Below are 22,472 nucleotides of genomic sequence, written 5' to 3' on the forward strand. Positions count from 1 at the left end.
CTGAACAACACGATCCTGCATTGAACAACACCATGCCGCACTGAACAACACCATCCTGCACTGAACAACACCATCCCGCACTGAACAACACCACCCCGCACTGAACAACACGATCCCGCATTGAACAACACCATCCCGCACTGAACAACACCATGCCGCACTGAACAACACCATTCCGCACTGAACAACACCATGCCGCACTGAACAACACCATGCCGCACTGAACAACACCATGCCGCACTGAACAACACCATGCCGCACTGAACAACACCATGCCGCACTGAACAACACCATGCCGCACTGAACAACACCATCCCGCACTGAACAACACCATGCCGCATTGAACAACACCATGCCGCACTGAACAACACCATCCTGCACTGAACAACACCATCCCGCACTGAACAACACCATGCCGCATTGAACAACACCATGCCGCACTGAACAACACCATCCCGCACTGAACAACACCATGCCGCACTGAACAACATTATGGCGCACTGGACAACATTATGCCGCACTGAACAACACCATGCCGCACTGAACAACACCATGCCGCACTGAACAACACCATGCCGCACTGAACAACACCATGCCGCACTGAACAACACTATGCCGCACTGAACAACACCATGCCGCACTGAACAACACCATGCCGCACTGAACAACACGATCCCGCATTGAACAACACCATCCTGCACTGAACAACACCATGCCGCACTGAACAACACCATGCCGCACTGAACAGCACCATTCCGCACTGAACAACACCATGCCGCACTGAACAACACCATCCTGCACTGAACAACACCATCCCGCACTGAACAACACCATGCCGCATTGAACAACACCATGCTGCACTGAACAACACCATTCCGCACTGAACAACACCATGCCGCACTGAACAACACCATGCCGCACTGAACAACACCATGCCGCACTGAACAACACCATGCCGCACTGAACAACATTATGCCACACTGAACAACACCATGCCGCACTGAACAACACCATGCCGCACTGAACAACACCATGCCTTACTGAACAACACCATGCCGCACTGAACAACACGACGTCGCACTGAACAACACGACGCCGCACAGAACAACACGACGCCACACAGAATAACACAATACCGCACAGAACAACACAATACCGCACAAACAGTTTTAGATAATATTACGTCGCAGTCATGTGACGTCATGTCAATGTGCGGAACTCACGGCAAAATTATAATCCGTGGGCGTGGCTTGCAACAGGAAGTAGGAAAGCGGCAATTCTGGCAAACAAGACACAGCGGTTAGTAACACGATGACTAACAAGGCAAATATTTTTGTTTTCAGCTTGCAACTTGACCGTCTAGAGCGTACAAGGTAATTACAACTGTTTTTTTTTAGCCCTGAAAAGCGAGGGAGTGTGGCGTTTGGGAGGAATGTCGAACTCGGCGTCTGCTTCCAGCCACAGACGCCAAATTTCGACGATTATTTCGACTGGTCAACGGTTGTAAATTATTGCGTTGACTAAAAACTTTATTTAACTCTACTCTTAACTTTGCCGTTTCAGATATGCGGGTATTACACCGCGGAAATGACGTCAATAGGCTGAACTCTCGCCAAAATTCAAATCTGTGGGCGCAATGGCCTTGAGCGAGACACCGGATACAAACACGACGATTATCAACAGAAATATATTTATTTTCTGCTTGCAAGTGGACCGTCTAGAGCGTACACGGTAAGTACAACTCATTGTGTTTAAAAAGATTTACGTTTGTGTAGTTTGCGTTGCGTTGTATCTGTGAATGTTGGTTGAGGCTAAATGTTAATGTTTAATTTCATTCCTTTAGGTTCCACGGTGTTTGTTGGCTGTATGTTTTCCACTGCAAGAAGAGGCTCGTATCATTGACCAGCAGGAGCTACAATGGTGAGTACCCCTTTCGTCTTCCATTTATGTTAAACACTTCCTATTTCATGTCTAACAGTACTCGATTTAACAAATAACCATAAATAAATACAGTGTGGGCAGTCACGTTAACATATGTGATTATCCTGCCTAATATGTTTATCACAAATATGTCACTAATCACTAATATGTTTATTTGTTTATCACAACACCTTTGGACCTTCAGCAATCGATTATTTCCCTTCATCTACATAGAGACAGAACGATGGTGTCTTAAACATCTCATTCATTTCACCAAATAACTTCACGCAGGTGGATAACGGCCGTCTCGGTCACGCTATGTTGCGTGATGCAGTTTTGAAGAACCAAATGCATTTATTCAATGAATAAGTCAAGCTAGTTCTATGTTTATGATGTTGTAAGTTACGGTACCGATTGAAGTTGAGTTCGAAGCCAGTGGAAAACAGCGCTGCGTTTGTGCTCTCCAGGTACAAATGTTGTGATCTCTGACTGACGACCGGGCGAGACTCGAGTAAGAGATGTCCAAACGAGCTCCGGCAGGGCGGGCCAAGGCGGAGCGAACGGACGCCCTTCAGGCCGCCAATGACGAGCTGAGAACCAAACTGATGGACGTCCAGTTAGAACTTCAGCAGGAGAAGAACAAGGTGAAAACCTCAACAGACAGACACTGCCTGCCTCCCTGCCTGCCTCCCTGCCTGCCTCCCTCCCTCCCTCCCAGTTTTCCCGATGTAGATTAGACATGCGTGTGCCATGACTGTGTCAGCCTACATCAACAAATGCACCGAGGACGTCAGCACCACTAAGAATATCATCACCCGGGGCAACCAACGACCCTGGATGACTGAGGAGGTACGTCAAACGCTACGAGCGCGGAACTCTGCCTTCAAGTCTGGCGACAAGGAGACACTGAGGACAGCGAGAGCCAACTTGAACCGTGCCATCAGGATAGCGAAGCGAGACCGCAGTCGAAAATTTCAGGATCGTTTCCACGACGTCAAAAACATCAGGAGTATGTGGCAAGGGATACGGGCGATTACAGACTACAACTCACTCTCCCCCCCCCCCCCCCCGGTGGGTGTAGTTGATGCTGACTTTCTAAATGGTCTAAATAACTTCTTTGGGAGGTTCGAGGCACTAAACGGCACTCCAGCAGTTAAAACTGTCCCCCATCAGGAAGAGGAGGTACTCTGCCTTGACTCCGCCGATGTGTTGAAGACCCTGAGGAGAGTCAACCCCAGTAAGGCCCCTGGCCCCGACAACATTCCTGGGCGTGTGTTCAGGGAATGTGCAAGTCATCTGGCTGGGGTCATCACAGACATTTTTAACACCTCGCTGGGCCAAGCCACAGTGCCGGCGTGCTTTAAGACTGCCTCCATCATTCCGGTGCCGAAGAAACCTCAAATCACCTCATTTAATGATTACCGGCCTGTTGCACTGACTCCGGTTATGATGAAGTGCTTCGAAAGGCTGCTTAAAGGTCACATCGTTTCCAGACTCCCCCTATTATTTGACCCGTTCCAGTTTGCCGACCGGCAAAACCGCTCCACTCAGGACGCCATCTCCTCCGTTCTTCACCTGAGCCTGGCTCACCTGGAGGAGAAGAACACCCATGTGCGGAGGCTGTTCCTGGACTTCAGCTCAGCGTTTGACACCATCATCCCACAGCATCTGGTAGGAAAATTGGAACACCTGGGCTTCAACACCCCCCTTCGCAACTGGCTGCTAGACTTCCTCAGCAACAGACCTCAGTCAGTCCGGGTCGGACAGAACACCTCTGATGTCATCACCCTCAGCACAGGCTCCCTTCAGGGCTGCGTCCTGAGCCCCCTGCTGTTCACCCTGATGACACACGACTGCGTCCTCAGGTTCACCACCAATCACATCGTGAAGTCAGCAGACGACACAACGGTGGTGGGGCTCATCAGAGACAACAACGACCTGGACTACAGAGAGGAGGTGGAGCAGCTGGTGGGCTGGTGCAGAGAAAACAGCCTGATCCTGAATGAGGAGAAGATGAAGGAGATCATCGTCGACTTCAGGAAAAAACAGCCTCACCACGCTCCACTGATCATCAACAGCTCAGCTGTGGAGGTGGTCAGCACCACCAAATTCCTGGGGGTCCACATCACAGAAGACCTCACCTGGACTATGAACACTACGGCACTGGTCAAGAGGGCACAGAAGCGCTTGTACTTACAGCGGAGGATGAGGAGAGCCCACCTGCCCCCACCCATCATGAGGACGTTCTACAGGAGCACCATAGAGAGCATTCTGACAAGCTGTCTCTCTGTGTGGTGTGGAGGCTGCACCGCCTCCGATTGGAAGAACGTGAGGAGAGTGGTGAGGACAGCAGAGAGGATCATAGGGGCTCCTCTTCCCTCCATTCAGGACATTTCATCTCAGCGCTGCATGTCCCGTGCCCGTAACATCATCAATGACCCATCACACCCCCACCATGGACTGTTCTCCCTGCTGCCCTCTGGGAAGAGGTTTGCAGCATCCGCTGCAGGTCCACCAGGTTCTGCAACAGCTTTTTCCCTGCTGTCATCAGACTGTTGAACACTAGAACTGTTGAGCTCTAAACTGAACTCTGCATCACACATTCACAGAACTGTACTTTATGACACTACGGACCTCTATCTTGCACTATCTCGCACTACCAACTTTACTGAACTTGTATAAACCCTTTAAATAGAAGTTTAATACATGGTTTAGCATTCCTCTGCACACTCTTGAATACTGTTTTGCCTACTTGCACTATTGCATAATTATCACTGCTGCACTTTATACTTATTTTTAATATATATATATATATATATAGTATATGTATATATATATATTTTCATAGGATATGTTACTTCTATTCAACTGCAATATCACTACTTTGTTGTAAGACGTATGCAACGGAATTTCGTTTTGTATGCACCATGTGCAGACAAGATGACAATAAAGTTTGTCTAAGTCTAAGTCATGTCAGGTCAGCTGTCTGGAGAGAGAGAGAAGTCAGGACCTGCGGGCGGAGCACCACCGTGCCACCGCCGCCATGACGGAACTCAAAAGCAAACTCCATGAGGAGAAGCAGAAAGAGTTAGCCATTACCAGGGAGACATTACTGCGGCAGCATGAAATGGAGCTGATGAGAGTGATCAAAATCAAAGATGGAGAGATCCAGCGACTGAATGCCTTGGTCCTCAGCCTGAGGGACGGCTCCATGGACAAGGTGATCCGCTCTATCCGTGTCTGACTATCCGCACGCCACGTCGGGCTTCGATGCGGCCGCTACCGTATTGTGTAGCTTGTCCCCAGTAAGCGTCGCGGCGCTCCGTTGCGGTCTCAACGGCCCGGTGTGGCGCAATGTCTGCTCAGGTGAGGAGGGGGGGCGCTTTGCTGGCGGAGGTGGAGGAGACGCGGCGGTGTCGGGAGACCGAGCGGTGTCGCCTCCACCAGGAGCGCGGAAGAAGCCCTGGCAGCGGCCCAGCAGGCCTGGCAGTCCCGAGCGGCCGAGCTCCGATCGGCTCATCACCAGCATCGGGAGGAGCTGAGCCGAACCAAGAGAGACTGCGAGAGGGAGATCCGCCGACTGGTAGGACTGATCAGATGCGCGGTGCGTGGCTATGTTCCCAATTTCGTTGTATACCTGCAGTGCAATGACACCTAAGGCATTCTATTCTATTCTATTTCACAAGAAGAAAATGTCCGGTTGCTCGCTTCGCTTTTGTCACAGCAAAGGTGTTCTAGTCGATTCAAGAAAAAAAATTGGCCGGTTGCTCTCTTTGTTTTTGTCACAATTCTGGCAAATGAGTTTGCCCGCCTGCCTGAGCGCTCCCCGTTTGTACATCCAGACAGACGAGATCAAGCTGAAAGACAGAGCGGTTAGTGTTTTGGATGAAGCCCTGGGGCCGGCCACGTCCACCGCCTTCAGCTGCAGACTCAGGCTGCCGAGCAGCAGATCGCTGCCCTGAGGGATTCCCAAAGGGCGGGCCTAAACTACCCTGGAAGTGGGGTCAACGCCGCTACTAGCAATCCTCTTCATTGCGTAAGCCACCTCATCACACACTTGCAGTACCCATGACTTAGTTCGTTGCTGGAGGAAGGTAGCACAAAAACAGTTTTGAACTTTGAACGAGTGCTTGTGTGTGTGTGTTGCGGGGCGTTTTCAGTCTCAGGAGGATCGGGACACGCGAGGGTTTCATCTGAAAATCGCTGAGCTCAGCGCAGTCATCAGGAACCTGGAGGATCGAAACGCCCTGCTTTCTGAAGAGCGCAATGAACTGGTAATTTATTGACGGCACGCTTGAAGGTTTGCGCTACGTTTGATGCGCGCCATCCAGCGAGGCACCCATTGCGCTTGCTTATTAGTTGAGCGGCGCGTCGAGTCGGTTGCCTGGTAGATGTCTTTTATTGGGAGCCAAAGCCACGATTCCGTTCAAACCGATGCAAAAGGAATGGATACGTTCTGGCCCGCGTGTTGTGCGTCTTTCACATCCCGCACTTCATGCTTGCAGCTAAAGCGACTGAGAGAAACAGAAAGCCAGTTTCTGCCACTCCTGTACAAAAACAAACGCCTGAGCAGGAAGAATGAAGAACTCTCGCTGGTGCTGTGTCACCTTGAAAACAAAGTGCGCTTTGTCACCCAGGAGAACGAGGAGATGGCAAGCTTGGTAAGTCGACGCGGACAACGGCGGCGTGCCAACAGAGTCCACTGCATTTGTGTTCCACAGAGAAGGCCTAGTTCGCTCAATGACCTGGACCGCGGTTGCGGCCAGCAGGACGGTGAAATGGAGTTCCTTCAAGTTGTGGAGCAGCGGCACATCATCGACGACTTGTCCAAGGTCTTCAGGCAGGCGACTCGGTGCACGTACGGCAGCGCCACGCTCGCTCGCTGTCGCCAGGAAACCTTTTCCGTCCAAAGCTTGGCCGGCGGCCGCCATCCAAAAAATTGGCCCCTTAAATTCCGACCTTTCAAGTAGGAGCATTGTGCGCACGCGTTTGAACACGCTTTAGACTTGTTTTGCCGTTTTCAGCAGCTCAAAGCTCCCGTTTTGTCAGCGCCTTTGCCACTCGCTGTGCGCTGAAAACGACGGACTTGCCCGGCTGCTCAGCCCGTCAACCATGAGCCGCGAGCGCGACATCATTGTCCGTAGGCAGCTAGTGGCAAAATGCACCCTGTTAGAGTTGCGCTCGCTCCAACTTATTTTGCAAGAACCACACGGGAGACAAGTAAGTTCTTTTGGACACCTGCAGGTGGAGAGTCCATCCGTTGTACGAATGAAGTCTGACTCTCGGCTCCTGCACGAGCATTTTAATTAAGAGAAACAGGGTGGGTGTAAGAGTGGATTGAATAGAGGAAGCCCTTGACCTCTAGTCAAAACATAGCAAGGGGTGTTTTACGACTTTGTGTAGGAAGGGATAAGCGATAGGGATAAATAAGGGATAAATAATATTATTTATTACAGGTTGCAGTCAAAGTCAAAGCAACATAATGATACGATAAAGATAATCTGGAAAACCCTGACACACCCTGTAGTTGTCACTTTTGGAAAAGACGAGCGTCCCTCCAATCATCGCCGGTGACGTGTTTTTCAGGCTCTGGAGACAGGAGCTCATGTCAGAAATGTCATTGTGAGTCGCGTTTGTTTCTGCGCCGGAGCCGTTCGTTCCCTTTGCATCCAAAGAATCTCAAAGGCGGATTATTTGTGTCGACAGGAGAGAGATTTGCTGCTACGATACCGACGTCGAGAATCTCTGAGGAGGAACAAAGCGTGAGGTCCTGCAAGGTGAGTCTGTTTGTTTGCGGCTGCTTGGTGTTGCGCAAGATGAAATGGCCTTTTTCTCGCTATCGTTCCTCTCGTCGATTCATCGTGAGGTGTCGCTTCAGTTTGTTCAGAGAGATGTTTGCTTCCGCGCCCGCAGGTCATCGAAACATTTTACGGCTACGACGAAGACGTGTTGGTGGACTCGGACGGATCGTCCTTGTCTTTTCACACCGACAGAACCCCCGACACGGAACCCGAAGAGGTAGCCCGCCATTTCTGCCAGCGTATTGGCACCAAACATTCCTCTTCAGCCTGGAATCGGACTCGTCTCCTCCCTCCTCCTCCTTTCAGACCAGAGAAAAGCTGATGGTAGAAATGGGTCACTATCAAAGCAGAGTAGCAGATCTGGAGTCAGCGCTGAAGCAACAAGGACAGGTAAGCTCATCAATGAGCACACCTTTTTCTCAGACAAAATAGCTACATTCTTCAGTCACTCATTCGTCTGGCATTACTGGACCAACCCCCCCCCGAATGTGGCTGGGAAAATGCGGAGAAAAGCAAATGTCATTTTCCAGTCAACCAAAGAATTTGTGGATGAAAATGACACAACATTCCAAAGCTGTCCACGCGTTTGTCTCTTCTAGAATGTCAAGTGGGTGGAGGAGAAGCAGCTGCTGCGTCAGAGCAATCAGCAGTTGGCCGAAAAGGTGACGGAAAGAAAGGCGCTGGGCGGAGTCGCTTGGCGTCACACCCGTCGGGAAGCCCCGCAGATGAGGTCTGACTGTCTTTTCAGGTCAGGCGGATGGAGGCGGAAGAAGCGCGTCTGAAAGAGCACATCCAGGATATCCGAGACCAAAACGAACTGCTTGAGTTCCGCATCCTGGAGCTGGAGGTGGGAAGACTCGCACAAGCGTGTTGAGGCCAGAGATGTGACGGACGGACGGACGGACGGACGGATGCATGCCTCTGCCTTTCAGGAGAGGGAGTGGCGCTCCCCCGTCTTGAAGTTTCTGCAAGTCCGTTTCCCAGACGGCCTCAGCCCTTTGCAGATCTACTGCGAGGCCGAGGGCGTGAGCGTACGTAAGGCGTCCCTCGCAACCCTAACCTTAACCCGAGGTCCCAGAACACCTTACATTGCTCCTTGCGCCTTTCCCCCGGACATCGTCATCAGTGATCTGATGAAGAAGCTGGACATCCTGGGCTATAACGCCGTAAGTGTATGTCGAACTCCTTATGTTCGCACTCCACGAGACTCGGCGGCTCAAATGTGACTTTTGGAAGGCTTTGCGCTGAAAGAAGCTTGTTGACGCTGTGCCTTTGGGCTCTTCTATGTTCTGCAAGCAGAAGGGCTACCTGGATGAAGAGTTGGACTTCAGGAAGTGTTCCATGGACCAGGCTCATAAGGTAAGCCTCCCTCAAATCTCCCGCCGGACCACTGATGGACGAGGATTGCGGCCCAGAGGATCCTGGAGCTGGAGGCCATGTTGTACGAGGCGCTACCGCAGCGGGACTGCCCCGCCACGGACGGCGAAAAAGCCAGCCACGCTGGCGTGAATGACGTGCTGACGGCGGATCAGAGAGAAGAGCTTAGGAGCGCCGTGGACCAATGGAAGCGAGCCCTGATGTGCGAGTTGAGGGAGCGCGACGCTTGCATCCTCCAAGAGAGAATGGATCTGCTGCACAGCGCGCAACAGGTAAGGGCCCAAAGCCAGCCCGGCACTTACTTGCACGCTTACTGGCTTTTGAATGCCACTTTCCATTTGTCCGTCCTAGAGGAACAAAGAGCTGAAAGAATTCATCGAAGCTCAGAAGAGACAAATCAAACAATTGGAGGAGAAGTTTCTGTTTCTCTTTCTATTCTTCTCCTTGGCCTTCATTCTGTGGCCCTAACACCAGCTGGTGAGTGAGCTCCAGCGGCACCGCACTCGACACCTCCGATACACTGCCAGCCGGTCTCAGACGTTGGCAGACGCTCCGATGCCAACGTATACCCCCCGCCACGGTGACAGAGGCACCGCGTCACACCGGCGCTCATCCAATCAGAAGGCAGGAAAAGCAAATTCACATGCAGGGCACTTTTGAACCAGAAGAGAGCGCCACAAAAAACGGTTGTTGCCCCAAACGCGCACTAAAAAGGGTCAGAATAACAAGAGTCCCACTGGCCAGCCGGGGCCACCCGTCCAGCTGTTTCTTCAGGGGGGAAAAAAATTGGAGTCACCGGTGAGTACATTTTGCATTTAGCTCTGCTTTTCTGCTTCTGTCTTCAAGTGTGTGGCATCCTGCGATCAAAGATTCAGCCAACCCCAAAGCGGTTGACCTCAACGTCCCACCACCATGCCTACCAGAGCAGGTGACGTGATGCTTTGGACATCCTTCCGTCTCAGATGCCCAAAAGTACTCTTTGCCACATCTGCGGCAATACGGTGTCTTTTCAAAGGTGCAAATAAATCCAGCGTGGGCGGAACACGCACGTCTTCGGTTTTTCCCGCTTTGTTTGTGTGACAGCTGTTGTGAAAATTTTATACAAATAAAGTTGTATAGTACAGGTTTGGCCAAGCCGCAACTCCCGAACCGCATGCGGCTCTTTTATGTTCATATCAACATTTGTGTGTGTGTGTGTGTGTGTGTGTGTGGGGGGGGGGGGGGGGGGGGTTGTGCGTGTTGGCTTCACTTGAGTTCAATTTGGTATTTTGGTCAAAAGCGCATGTGGTGAAATTCCACAAAGTAGGATGGGCAAACACATTTCTTTAAACTATGAGTGTCAATTGGGCTCTCGAAATGGCAGGGAAAAGATGCACAGCAAAACAAAAATACGTAGATGAACGCAGGACGTTTTAATCAGAGTGGGAAAGTTTCTATTTTTTGTTGAACGTGATGGCAAACCATTCTGCCTGATATGTCAGACCTCAGCGCATTTCAAAGATTCAAATCTTCAGCGCCATGCACTTCAGCTCACTCCATGCTAACATTGATCAGGCGTCGAACCCGCAACATCATGCTTAAGAGGTGGCCATGCTAACCAGTGCGCCATTATGTCAACGCATAAAAACTAAGTCTACTGATCAAAACAGCGGTTACTATATGACGTCGCTACGTCGTGGTCACGTGACGCAGACAAGACGTCAATGGACGTGGGCAGAGTTAACTTGTTTAAAAGGGAGTGGGCAGAAGAAATATTTAATTTATTTAAATCTATTTTGAGTGCACACCATTATGCCAATGCATAACAACTGTAAATCTACTAAACAAAACAGCGGTTGCTATATGACATCTGCCACGTCGTGGTCACGTGACATACGTGACGAAGATGGGCGTAACTTTCGCCGGAATTCAAATCCGCGGGGAGAGTTAACTTGTTTAAAAGAGAGTGGGCAGAAGAACTATTTAATTTATTTAAATCTATTTGGTGTGTGCGCCATTATGTCAATGCATAACAACTGTAAGTCTACTAAACAAAACAGCGGTTGCTATATGACGTCTGCCACGTCGTGGTCACGTGACGCGGACGTGACGTCGACGCCTACTTTACATCCCGCCGATCACAGGACCCCTCGGCTGCATAACCGTGCCCCCTTCCCAACCAATCGGATTTGCTATACGCGAAAACGACGCCAATGGAAAGAGCTTCCGCCCAAATTTAAATCCGTGGGCGTGGCTCGCAGCAGGAAGTAGGAAAATGGCGGCGATGTTGACAAAGACACAGCGGATGGTAACATACGACTAACAAGAGAAATATTTTTATTTTCTGCTTGCAACTGGACCGTCCAGAGCGTACACGGTAAGTACAACTCATCGTTTTTAAAAAGAAGTACTTTTGTTGCCCTGAAAAGCGAGTGAGCGTGGCGTTTGTGGGGGACGTCGAATTTCGACGATTCTTTCTGGTCAACGGTTGTAAATGATTGTGTTGATTAAAAAAGAAAACTTGATGTAACTCTACTTTTAACTGCCGTTTCAGATAGATTTGGAATTGCATCACATCCAATTTTGCCTAGAGCGTACACGGTAAGTAACACTCGTTGTGTTTAAGGAGATTTACGTTTGTAATAGCAGAAGTGTAGCCGCGTTGCGTTGTACGTGTGAATGTTGGTCCAGGCGAAATGTTAATGTTTAATTTCATTCCTTTAGGTTCCACGGTGTTTGTTGGCTGCAAGTTTTCCACTGCAAGAAGAGGCTCATATCATTGACCAGGAGCGAGCTACAATGGTGAGTAGCCATAACATTTATGTTAAACACTTCCTATTTCATGTCTAACAGTACTTGATTTAACAAATAACCATAAATAAATACAGTGTGGGCACTGAAGTTAACATATGTGATTATACTGCCTAATCTGTCACCGAGTAGATTGTTGCAAAGTAATATAAGATCCAAAGTTGTAATTCAGAATAGTTTTCAAAAGAAGGCCATTAGAATTATATACAAGTCTGATTACCCTGAACAAGCTATTAATTAAATCACAAATTCTTCAATTCAAAGATTTGGTAGATTATCAGACAAATAATGTCTAACAGTAATTGATTTAACACATCACGATAAGTAGATTGAGTGTGGGCACTCTCAAGTTAACATATATGATTATACTGCCTAATCTGTTACAGAGTATGTTGTTGCCAAGTAATGTAGAATAGATCCAAAGTAGTAATCCAGAATAGTTTTGAAGAGGCCATTAGAATAATAAACAAATCTGATTACCTTGAACATAATAACAAGCTAAGTGTTTAATATGTCCTATGAAGTCAAAATTGGGCACCATCATGTGGTGAAATTTGGAATTGCATCACATCCAATTTTGCCTGGGAACAAACAGATTAAATAAATCTTAGTTTTGAATAAGCCACTCCTTCTCAAACAAGTAAACTCTGCCCATTTCGCGCAGTAGATGTTCTGTTAATATCTAGTATTTATACAAAGTCATAATTTAAATTGCTTTCAACCTTCATTCATCGGTTCAACCAACATTACTCGCTCTTATTACCAACTTGTATTGATTTAACTAAGCGTTTAATACTTCCTATCAGGTCTCAAGGCAAGATTTGGCAAAATACAGTTTCAGCAAATCCAATTTTGCCAGGGAACAAAAATAGATTAAATAAACTAAATAAGTCTTCTTCCCATTAAATAAATCAGAAAAGTCTGTCTTGTAACCAGTCCTCTTCAAACAAGTAAAGTCTGCCCATTTTGTGCCGTAGATTTTGTGTCTATGCCTAGTATTTAAACAAAATCATAATTTAAACGACTTCTTTCCTTCATTCACTTTGGAAATTTGGAATTGCAGCAAATCGAATTTTGCCAGGGAACAAAAATAGATCAATTAAACTAAATAAGTCTTCTTCCCATTAAATAAATTAAAAAAGTCTGTCTTGTAACCAGTCCTTTTCAAACAAGTAAAGTCTGCCCATTTTGTGCCGTCGATTTTGTGTTAATGCCTAGTATTTATACAAAATCATAATTTAAAGGACTTCATTCCTTCATTCACTTTGGAAATTTGGAATTGCAGCACATCAAATTTTGCCTGGGAAGAAAAGTAGATTAAATAAATTTAATAAGTCTTACTACTTCCCATTAAATAAATTAAATACGTCTTACTTGTTCCCACTCCTTTTCAAAACAGTAGTTTAAAACGAGGGCCCTTCACTCAATCTTTAACCTCAACCCCGCACGTTGTGTTGTATCTGTGAATGTTGGTTGTGGCCAAATGATAGTTTTCTTTCATTCGTTTAGGTTCCAAGAAAACTTGATGTAACTCTACTTTTAACTGCCGTTTCAGATAAGCGGGTATTACGTCGCAGTCATGTGCCGCGGATATGACGTAATTGCCCGAACCTCCGCCAAAATTCAAATCTGTTGGCGCGATGGCCGTGAGCCACTGAGCAGCGACGATTATCAACGGAAATATCTTTATTTTCTGCTTGCAACTGGACCGTCTAGAGCGTACACGGTAAGTAACACTCATTGTGTTTAAGGAGATTTACGTTTGTAATAGCAGAAGTGTAGCCGCGTTGTTGTGAATGTTGGTCCAGGCGAAATGTTAATGTTTAATTTCATTCCTTTAGGTTCCACGGTGTTTGTTGGCTGCAAGTTTTCCACTGCAAGAAGAGGCTCGTATCATTGACCAGGAGCGAGCTACAATGGTGAGTAGCCATAACATTTATGTTAAACACTTCCTATTTCATGTCTAACAGTACTTGATTTAACAAATAACCATAAATAAATACAGTGTGGGCACTGAAGTTAACATATGTGATTATACTGCCTAATCTGTCACCGAGTAGATTGTTGCAAAGTAATATAAGATCCAAAGTTGTAATTCAGAATAGTTTTCAAAAGAAGGCCATTAGAATTATATACAAGTCTGATTACCCTGAACAAGCTATTAATTAAATCACAAATTCTTCAATTCAAAGATTTGGTAGATTATCAGACAAATAATGTCTAACAGTAATTGATTTAACACATCACGATAAGTAGATTGAGTGTGGGCACTCTCAAGTTAACATATATGATTATACTGCCTAATCTGTTACAGAGTATGTTGTTGCCAAGTAATGTAGAATAGATCCAAAGTAGTAATCCAGAATAGTTTTGAAGAGGCCATTAGAATAATAAACAAATCTGATTACCTTGAACATAATAACAAGCTAAGTGTTTAATATGTCCTATGAAGTCAAAATTGGGCACCATCATGTGGTGAAATTTGGAATTGCATCACATCCAATTTTGCCTGGGAACAAACAGATTAAATAAATCTTAGTTTTGAATAAGCCACTCCTTCTCAAACAAGTAAACTCTGCCCATTTCGCGCAGTAGATGTTCTGTTAATATCTAGTATTTATACAAAGTCATAATTTAAATTGCTTTCAACCTTCATTCATCGGTTCAACCAACATTACTCGCTCTTATTACCAACTTGTATTGATTTAACTAAGCGTTTAATACTTCCTATCAGGTCTCAAGGCAAGATTTGGCAAAATACAATTTCAGCAAATCCAATTTTGCCAGGGAACAAAAATAGATTAAATAAACTAAATAAGTCTTCTTCCCATTAAATAAATCAGAAAAGTCTGTCTTGTAACCAGTCCTCTTCAAACAAGTAAAGTCTGCCCATTTTGTGCCGTAGATTTTGTGTCTATGCCTAGTATTTAAACAAAATCATAATTTAAACGACTTCTTTCCTTCATTCACTTTGGAAATTTGGAATTGCAGCAAATCGAATTTTGCCAGGGAACAAAAATAGATCAATTAAACTAAATAAGTCTTCTTCCCATTAAATAAATTAAAAAAGTCTGTCTTGTAACCAGTCCTTTTCAAACAAGTAAAGTCTGCCCATTTTGTGCCGTCGATTTTGTGTTAATGCCTAGTATTTATACAAAATCATAATTTAAAGGACTTCATTCCTTCATTCACTTTGGAAATTTGGAATTGCAGCACATCAAATTTTGCCTGGGAAGAAAAGTAGATTAAATAAATTTAATAAGTCTTACTACTTCCCATTAAATAAATTAAATACGTCTTACTTGTTCCCACTCCTTTTCAAAAAAGTAGTTTAAAACGAGGTCCCTTCACTCAACCTTTAACCCTATTTATTCACCTTCTAGGCTAAGTGTTAAAGGCTAAGTGTTAAAGGCTAAGTGTTAAAGGCTAAGTGTTAAAGGCTAAGTGTTAGAGGCTAAGTGCCAGAGGCTAGGCGCCAGAGGCGAGTTTTTGTGGGCTGAAGTTTTAGTGGGGTTAGTGTGAATACAATCCAAAAGAATACAACAGAATACAATACAATAGAATATAATACATAGATTAAATTCAATAGCTCTTACTACTTCCCATTAAATAAATTAAATACGTCTTACTTGTTCCCAATCCTTTTCAAAAAAGTAGTTTAAAACGAGGGCCCTTCACTCAACCTTTAACCTCAACCCCGCACGTCACATTGTGTTGTATCTGTGAATGTTGGTTGTGGCCAAATGATAGTTTTCTTTCAGTCGTTTAGGTTCCACGGTGTTTGTTGGCTATGTTTTCCACTGTCAGAAGGATGAAAATACAAAGTACAACGCTTGGACGTGGGCGAAGACGTCACCGGTGAGTCCTTCCTTCCTATTTATTTACCTTCTAGATGCTAGAGGCTAAGTGTTAGAGGCTAAGTGTTAGAGGCTAAGTGTTAAAGGCAACACAATACGAACAACACAACACAATACGAACAACTCAACACAATATGAACAACACAATATGAACAACACAACACAATACGAACAACACAACACATTACGAACAACACAACACAATACGAACAACACAACGATACCGCACTGAACAACACGATACCGCACTGAGAAACACGATACCGCACTGAACAACACGATACCGCACTGAACAACACCATGCCGCACTGAACACCATGCCACACTGAACAACACCATCCCGCACTGAACAACACCATGCCGCACTAAATAACACCATGCCGCACTGAACAACGCCATGCCTCACTGAACGACACCATGCCGCACTGAAAGACACCATGCCGCACTGAACGACACCATGCCGCACTGAAAGACACCATCCCGCACTGAACACCATGCCGCACTGAACAACACCATCCTGCACTGAACAACACCATCCCGCACTGAACAACACCATGCCGCACTGAACAACATTATGCCGCACTGAACATTATGCCGCACTGAACAACACCATGCCGCACTGAACAACACCATGCCGCACTGAACAACATTATGCCGCACTGAACAACACCATGCCGCACTGAACAACACCATGCCGCACTGAACAACACCATGCCGCACTGAACAACACCATGCCGCACTGAACAACATTATGCCGCACTGAACAACACCATGCCGCACTGAACAACACCATCCTGCACTGAACAACACCATTCCGCATTGAACACCATGCCGCACTGAACAACACCATCCCGCACTGAACAACACCATCCCGCACTGAACACCATGCCGCACTGAACAACATTATGCCGCACTGAACAACATTATGCCGCACTGAACAACACCATGCCGCACTGAACAACACCATGCCGCACTGAACAACACCATGCCGCACTGAACAACATTATAACGCACTGAACAACACCATCCCGCACTGAACAACACCATGCCGCACTAAACAACATTATGCCGCACTGAACAACATTATGCCGAAATGAACAACACCATGCTGCACTGAACAACACCATGCCGCACTGAACAACACCATGCCGCACTGAACAACACCATGCCGCACTGAACAACACGATCCCGCATTGAACACCATCCCGCACTGAACAACACCATGCCGCACTGAACAACACCATGCCGCACTGAACAACACCATCCTGCACTGAACAACACCATCCCGCACTGAACAACACCATGCCGCATTGAACAACACCATGCTGCACTGAACAACACCATTCCGCACTGAACAACACCATGCCGCACTGAACAACACCATGCCGCACTGAACAACACCATGCCGCACTGAACAACACCATGCCGCACTGAACAACATTATGCCGCACTGAACAAAACCATGCCGCACTGAACAACACCATCCCGCACTGAACAACACCATGCCGCATTGAACACCATGCCGCACTGAACAACACCATCCTGCACTGAACAACACCATCCCGCACTGAACAACACCATGCCGCACTGAACGACATTATGGCGCACTGAACAACATTATGCCGCACTGAACAACACCATGCCGCACTGAACAACACCATGCCGCACTGAACAACACCATGCCGCACTGAACAACATTATGCCGCACTGAACAACATTATGCCGCACTGAACAACACCATGCCGCACTGAACAACACCATGCCTTACTGAACAACACCATGCCGCACTGAACAACACGACGTCGCACTGAACAACACGACGCCGCACAGAACAACACGACGCCACACAGAATAACACAATACCGCACAGAACAACACAATACCGCACAAACAGTTTTAGATAATATTACGTCGCAGTCATGTGACGTCATGTCAATGTGCGGAACTCACGGCAAAATTATAATCCGTGGGCGTGGCTTGCAACAGGAAGTAGGAAAGCGGCAATTCTGGCAAACAAGACACAGCGGTTAGTAACACGATGACTAACAAGGCAAATATTTTTGTTTTCAGCTTGCAACTTGACCGTCTAGAGCGTACAAGGTAATTACAACTGTTTTTTTTTAGCCCTGAAAAGCGAGGGAGTGTGGCGTTTGGGAGGAATGTCGAACTCGGCGTCTGCTTCCAGCCACAGACGCCAAATTTCGACGATTATTTCGACTGGTCAACGGTTGTAAATTATTGCGTTGACTAAAAACTTTATTTAACTCTACTCTTAACTTTGCCGTTTCAGATATGCGGGTATTACACCGCGGAAATGACGTCAATAGGCTGAACTCTCGCCAAAATTCAAATCTGTGGGCGCAATGGCCTTGAGCGAGACACCGGATACAAACACGACGATTATCAACAGAAATATATTTATTTTCTGCTTGCAAGTGGACCGTCTAGAGCGTACACGGTAAGTACAACTCATTGTGTTTAAAAAGATTTACGTTTGTGTAGTTTGCGTTGCGTTGTATCTGTGAATGTTGGTTGAGGCTAAATGTTAATGTTTAATTTCATTCCTTTAGGTTCCACGGTGTTTGTTGGCTGTATGTTTTCCACTGCAAGAAGAGGCTCGTATCATTGACCAGCAGGAGCTACAATGGTGAGTACCCCTTTCGTCTTCCATTTATGTTAAACACTTCCTATTTCATGTCTAACAGTACTCGATTTAACAAATAACCATAAATAAATACAGTGTGGGCAGTCACGTTAACATATGTGATTATCCTGCCTAATATGTTTATCACAAATATGTCACTAATCACTAATATGTTTATTTGTTTATCACAACACCTTTGGACCTTCAGCAATCGATTATTTCCCTTCATCTACATAGAGACAGAACGATGGTGTCTTAAACATCTCATTCATTTCACCAAATAACTTCACGCAGGTGGATAACGGCCGTCTCGGTCACGCTATGTTGCGTGATGCAGTTTTGAAGAACCAAATGCATTTATTCAATGAATAAGTCAAGCTAGTTCTATGTTTATGATGTTGTAAGTTACGGTACCGATTGAAGTTGAGTTCGAAGCCAGTGGAAAACAGCGCTGCGTTTGTGCTCTCCAGGTACAAATGTTGTGATCTCTGACTGACGACCGGGCGAGACTCGAGTAAGAGATGTCCAAACGAGCTCCGGCAGGGCGGGCCAAGGCGGAGCGAACGGACGCCCTTCAGGCCGCCAATGACGAGCTGAGAACCAAACTGATGGACGTCCAGTTAGAACTTCAGCAGGAGAAGAACAAGGTGAAAACCTCAACAGACAGACACTGCCTGCCTCCCTGCCTGCCTCCCTGCCTGCCTCCCTCCCTCCCTCCCAGTTTTCCCGATGTAGATTAGACATGCGTGTGCCATGACTGTGTCAGCCTACATCAACAAATGCACCGAGGACGTCAGCACCACTAAGAATATCATCACCCGGGGCAACCAACGACCCTGGATGACTGAGGAGGTACGTCAAACGCTACGAGCGCGGAACTCTGCCTTCAAGTCTGGCGACAAGGAGACACTGAGGACAGCGAGAGCCAACTTGAACCGTGCCATCAGGATAGCGAAGCGAGACCGCAGTCGAAAATTTCAGGATCGTTTCCACGACGTCAAAAACATCAGGAGTATGTGGCAAGGCATACGGGCGATTACAGACTACAACTCACTCTCCCCCCCCCCGGTGGGTGTAGTTGATGCTGACTTTCTAAATGGTCTAAATAACTTCTTTGGGAGGTTCGAGGCACTAAACGGCACTCCAGCAGTTAAAACTGTCCCCCATCAGGAAGAGGAGGTACTCTGCCTTGACTCCGCCGATGTGTTGAAGACCCTGAGGAGAGTCAACCCCTGTAAGGCCCCTGGCCCCGACAACATTCCTGGGCGTGTGTTCAGGGAATGTGCAAGTCATCTGGCTGGGGTCATCACAGACATTTTTAACACCTCGCTGGGCCAAGCCACAGTGCCGGCGTGCTTTAAGACTGCCTCCATCATTCCGGTGCCGAAGAAACCTCAAATCACCTCATTTAATGATTACCGGCCTGTTGCACTGACTCCGGTTATGATGAAGTGCTTCGAAAGGCTGCTTAAAGGTCACATCGTTTCCAGACTCCCCCTATTATTTGACCCGTTCCAGTTTGCCGACCGGCAAAACCGCTCCACTCAGGACGCCATCTCCTCCGTTCTTCACCTGAGCCTGGCTCACCTGGAGGAGAAGAACACCCATGTGCGGAGGCTGTTCCTGGACTTCAGCTCAGCGTTTAACACCATCATCCAACAGCATCTGGTAGGAAAATTGGAACACCTGGGCTTCAACACCCCCCTTCGCAACTGGCTGCTAGACTTCCTCACCAACAGACCTCAGTCAGTCCGGGTCGGACAGAACACCTCTGATGTCATCACCCTCAGCACAGGCTCCCTTCAGGGCTGCGTCCTGAGCCCCCTGCTGTTCACCCTGATGACACACGACTGCGTCCTCAGGTTCACCACCAATCACATCGTGAAGTCAGCAGACGACACAACGGTGGTGGGGCTCATCAGAGACAACAACGACCTGGACTACAGAGAGGAGGTGGAGCAGCTGGTGGGCTGGTGCAGAGAAAACAGCCTGATCCTGAATGAGGAGAAGATGAAGGAGATCATCGTCGACTTCAGGAAAAAACAGCCTCACCACGCTCCACTGATCATCAACAGCTCAGCTGTGGAGGTGGTCAGCACCACCAAATTCCTGGGGGTCCACATCACAGAAGACCTCACCTGGACTATGAACACTACGGCACTGGTCAAGAGGGCACAGAAGCGCTTGTACTTACAGCGGAGGATGAGGAGAGCCCACCTGCCCCCACCCATCATGAGGACGTTCTACAGGAGCACCATAGAGAGTATTCTGACAAGCTGTCTCTCTGTGTGGTGTGGAGGCTGCACCGCCTCCGATTGGAAGAACGTGAGGAGAGTGGTGAGGACAGCAGAGAGGATCATAGGGGCTCCTCTTCCCTCCATTCAGGACATTTCATCTCAGCGCTGCATGTCCCGTGCCCGTAACATCATCAATGACCCATCACACCCCCACCATGGACTGTTCTCCCTGCTGCCCTCTGGGAAGAGGTTTGCAGCATCCGCTGCAGGTCCACCAGGTTCTGCAACAGCTTTTTCCCTGCTGTCATCAGACTGTTGAACACTAGAACTGTTGAGCTCTAAACTGAACTCTGCATCACACATTCACAGAACTGTACTTTATGACACTACGGACCTCTATCTTGCACTATCTCGCACTACCAACTTTACTGAACTTGTATAAACCCTTTAAATAGAAGTTTAATACATGGTTTAGCATTCCTCTGCACACTCTTGAATACTGTTTTGCCTACTTGCACTATTGCATAATTATCACTGCTGCACTTTATACTTATTTTTAATATATATATATATATATATATATATATATATATATTATATGTATATATATATATTTTCATAGGATATGTTACTTCTATTCAACTGCAATATCACTACTTTGTTGTAAGACGTATGCAACGGAATTTCGTTTTGTATGCACCATGTGCAGACAAGATGACAATAAAGTTTGTCTAAGTCTAAGTCATGTCAGGTCAGCTGTCTGGAGAGAGAGAGAAGTCAGGACCTGCGGGCGGAGCACCACCGTGCCACCGCCGCCATGACGGAACTCAAAAGCAAACTCCATGAGGAGAAGCAGAAAGAGTTAGCCATTACCAGGGAGACATTACTGCGGCAGCATGAAATGGAGCTGATGAGAGTGATCAAAATCAAAGATGGAGAGATCCAGCGACTGAATGCCTTGGTCCTCAGCCTGAGGGACGGCTCCATGGACAAGGTGATCCGCTCTATCCGTGTCTGACTATCCGCACGCCACGTCGGGCTTCGATGCGGCCGCTACCGTATTGTGTAGCTTGTCCCCAGTAAGCGTCGCGGCGCTCCGTTGCGGTCTCAACGGCCCGGTGTGGCGCAATGTCTGCTCAGGTGAGGAGGGGGGGCGCTTTGCTGGCGGAGGTGGAGGAGACGCGGCGGTGTCGGGAGACCGAGCGGTGTCGCCTCCACCAGGAGCGCGGAAGAAGCCCTGGCAGCGGCCCAGCAGGCCTGGCAGTCCCGAGCGGCCGAGCTCCGATCGGCTCATCACCAGCATCGGGAGGAGCTGAGCCGAACCAAGAGAGACTGCGAGAGGGAGATCCGCCGACTGGTAGGACTGATCAGATGCGCGGTGCGTGGCTATGTTCCCAATTTCGTTGTATACCTGCAGTGCAATGACACCTAAGGCATTCTATTCTATTCTATTTCACAAGAAGAAAATGTCCGGTTGCTCGCTTCGCTTTTGTCACAGCAAAGGTGTTCTAGTCGATTCAAGAAAAAAAATTGGCCGGTTGCTCTCTTTGTTTTTGTCACAATTCTGGCAAATGAGTTTGCCCGCCTGCCTGAGCGCTCCCCGTTTGTACATCCAGACAGACGAGATCAAGCTGAAAGACAGAGCGGTTAGTGTTTTGGATGAAGCCCTGGGGCCGGCCACGTCCACCGCCTTCAGCTGCAGACTCAGGCTGCCGAGCAGCAGATCGCTGCCCTGAGGGATTCCCAAAGGGCGGGCCTAAACTACCCTGGAAGTGGGGTCAACGCCGCTACTAGCAATCCTCTTCATTGCGTAAGCCACCTCATCACACACTTGCAGTACCCATGA

At 47.5% G+C, this 22,472-nt stretch overlaps 2 protein-coding genes and 1 long non-coding RNA gene across 4 annotated transcripts in view; 2 read left to right on the forward strand and 1 right to left on the reverse strand.

Annotated features, from left to right (window-relative positions):
- Positions 1–22,472, reverse strand: part of LOC148404776 (janus kinase and microtubule-interacting protein 2-like) — a 142,741-nt gene that overhangs the window by 41,556 nt on the left and 78,713 nt on the right. The window lies entirely within an intron of this gene.
- LOC148404779 (uncharacterized) lies at positions 8,262–8,932 on the forward strand. The gene is made up of 3 exons (XR_015862439.1): positions 8,262–8,383; positions 8,470–8,568; positions 8,654–8,932. It is a non-coding gene; the product is annotated as an uncharacterized LOC148404779 (long non-coding RNA).
- LOC148404780 (janus kinase and microtubule-interacting protein 3-like) lies at positions 9,051–10,207 on the forward strand. Of its 2 annotated transcripts, XM_088388001.1 has the most exons (3): positions 9,051–9,370; positions 9,450–9,575; positions 9,945–10,207. In XM_088388001.1, exons 1-2 carry the CDS (start codon positions 9,158–9,160, stop codon positions 9,564–9,566), a joined length of 330 nt encoding a protein of 109 aa, XP_088244127.1. In that variant the 5' UTR covers positions 9,051–9,157; the 3' UTR covers positions 9,567–9,575; positions 9,945–10,207. The 2 variants fall into 2 exon arrangements, with proteins under 2 accessions (XP_088244127.1, XP_088244119.1); XM_088387993.1 differs by having other exon boundaries at positions 9,450–10,207.

Source organism: Syngnathus floridae, chromosome 1, assembly GCF_059516105.1.
Source record: "Syngnathus floridae isolate MCC-2025c chromosome 1, RoL_Sflo_1.0, whole genome shotgun sequence".
NCBI classification, from domain to species: domain Eukaryota; kingdom Metazoa; phylum Chordata; class Actinopteri; order Syngnathiformes; family Syngnathidae; genus Syngnathus; species Syngnathus floridae.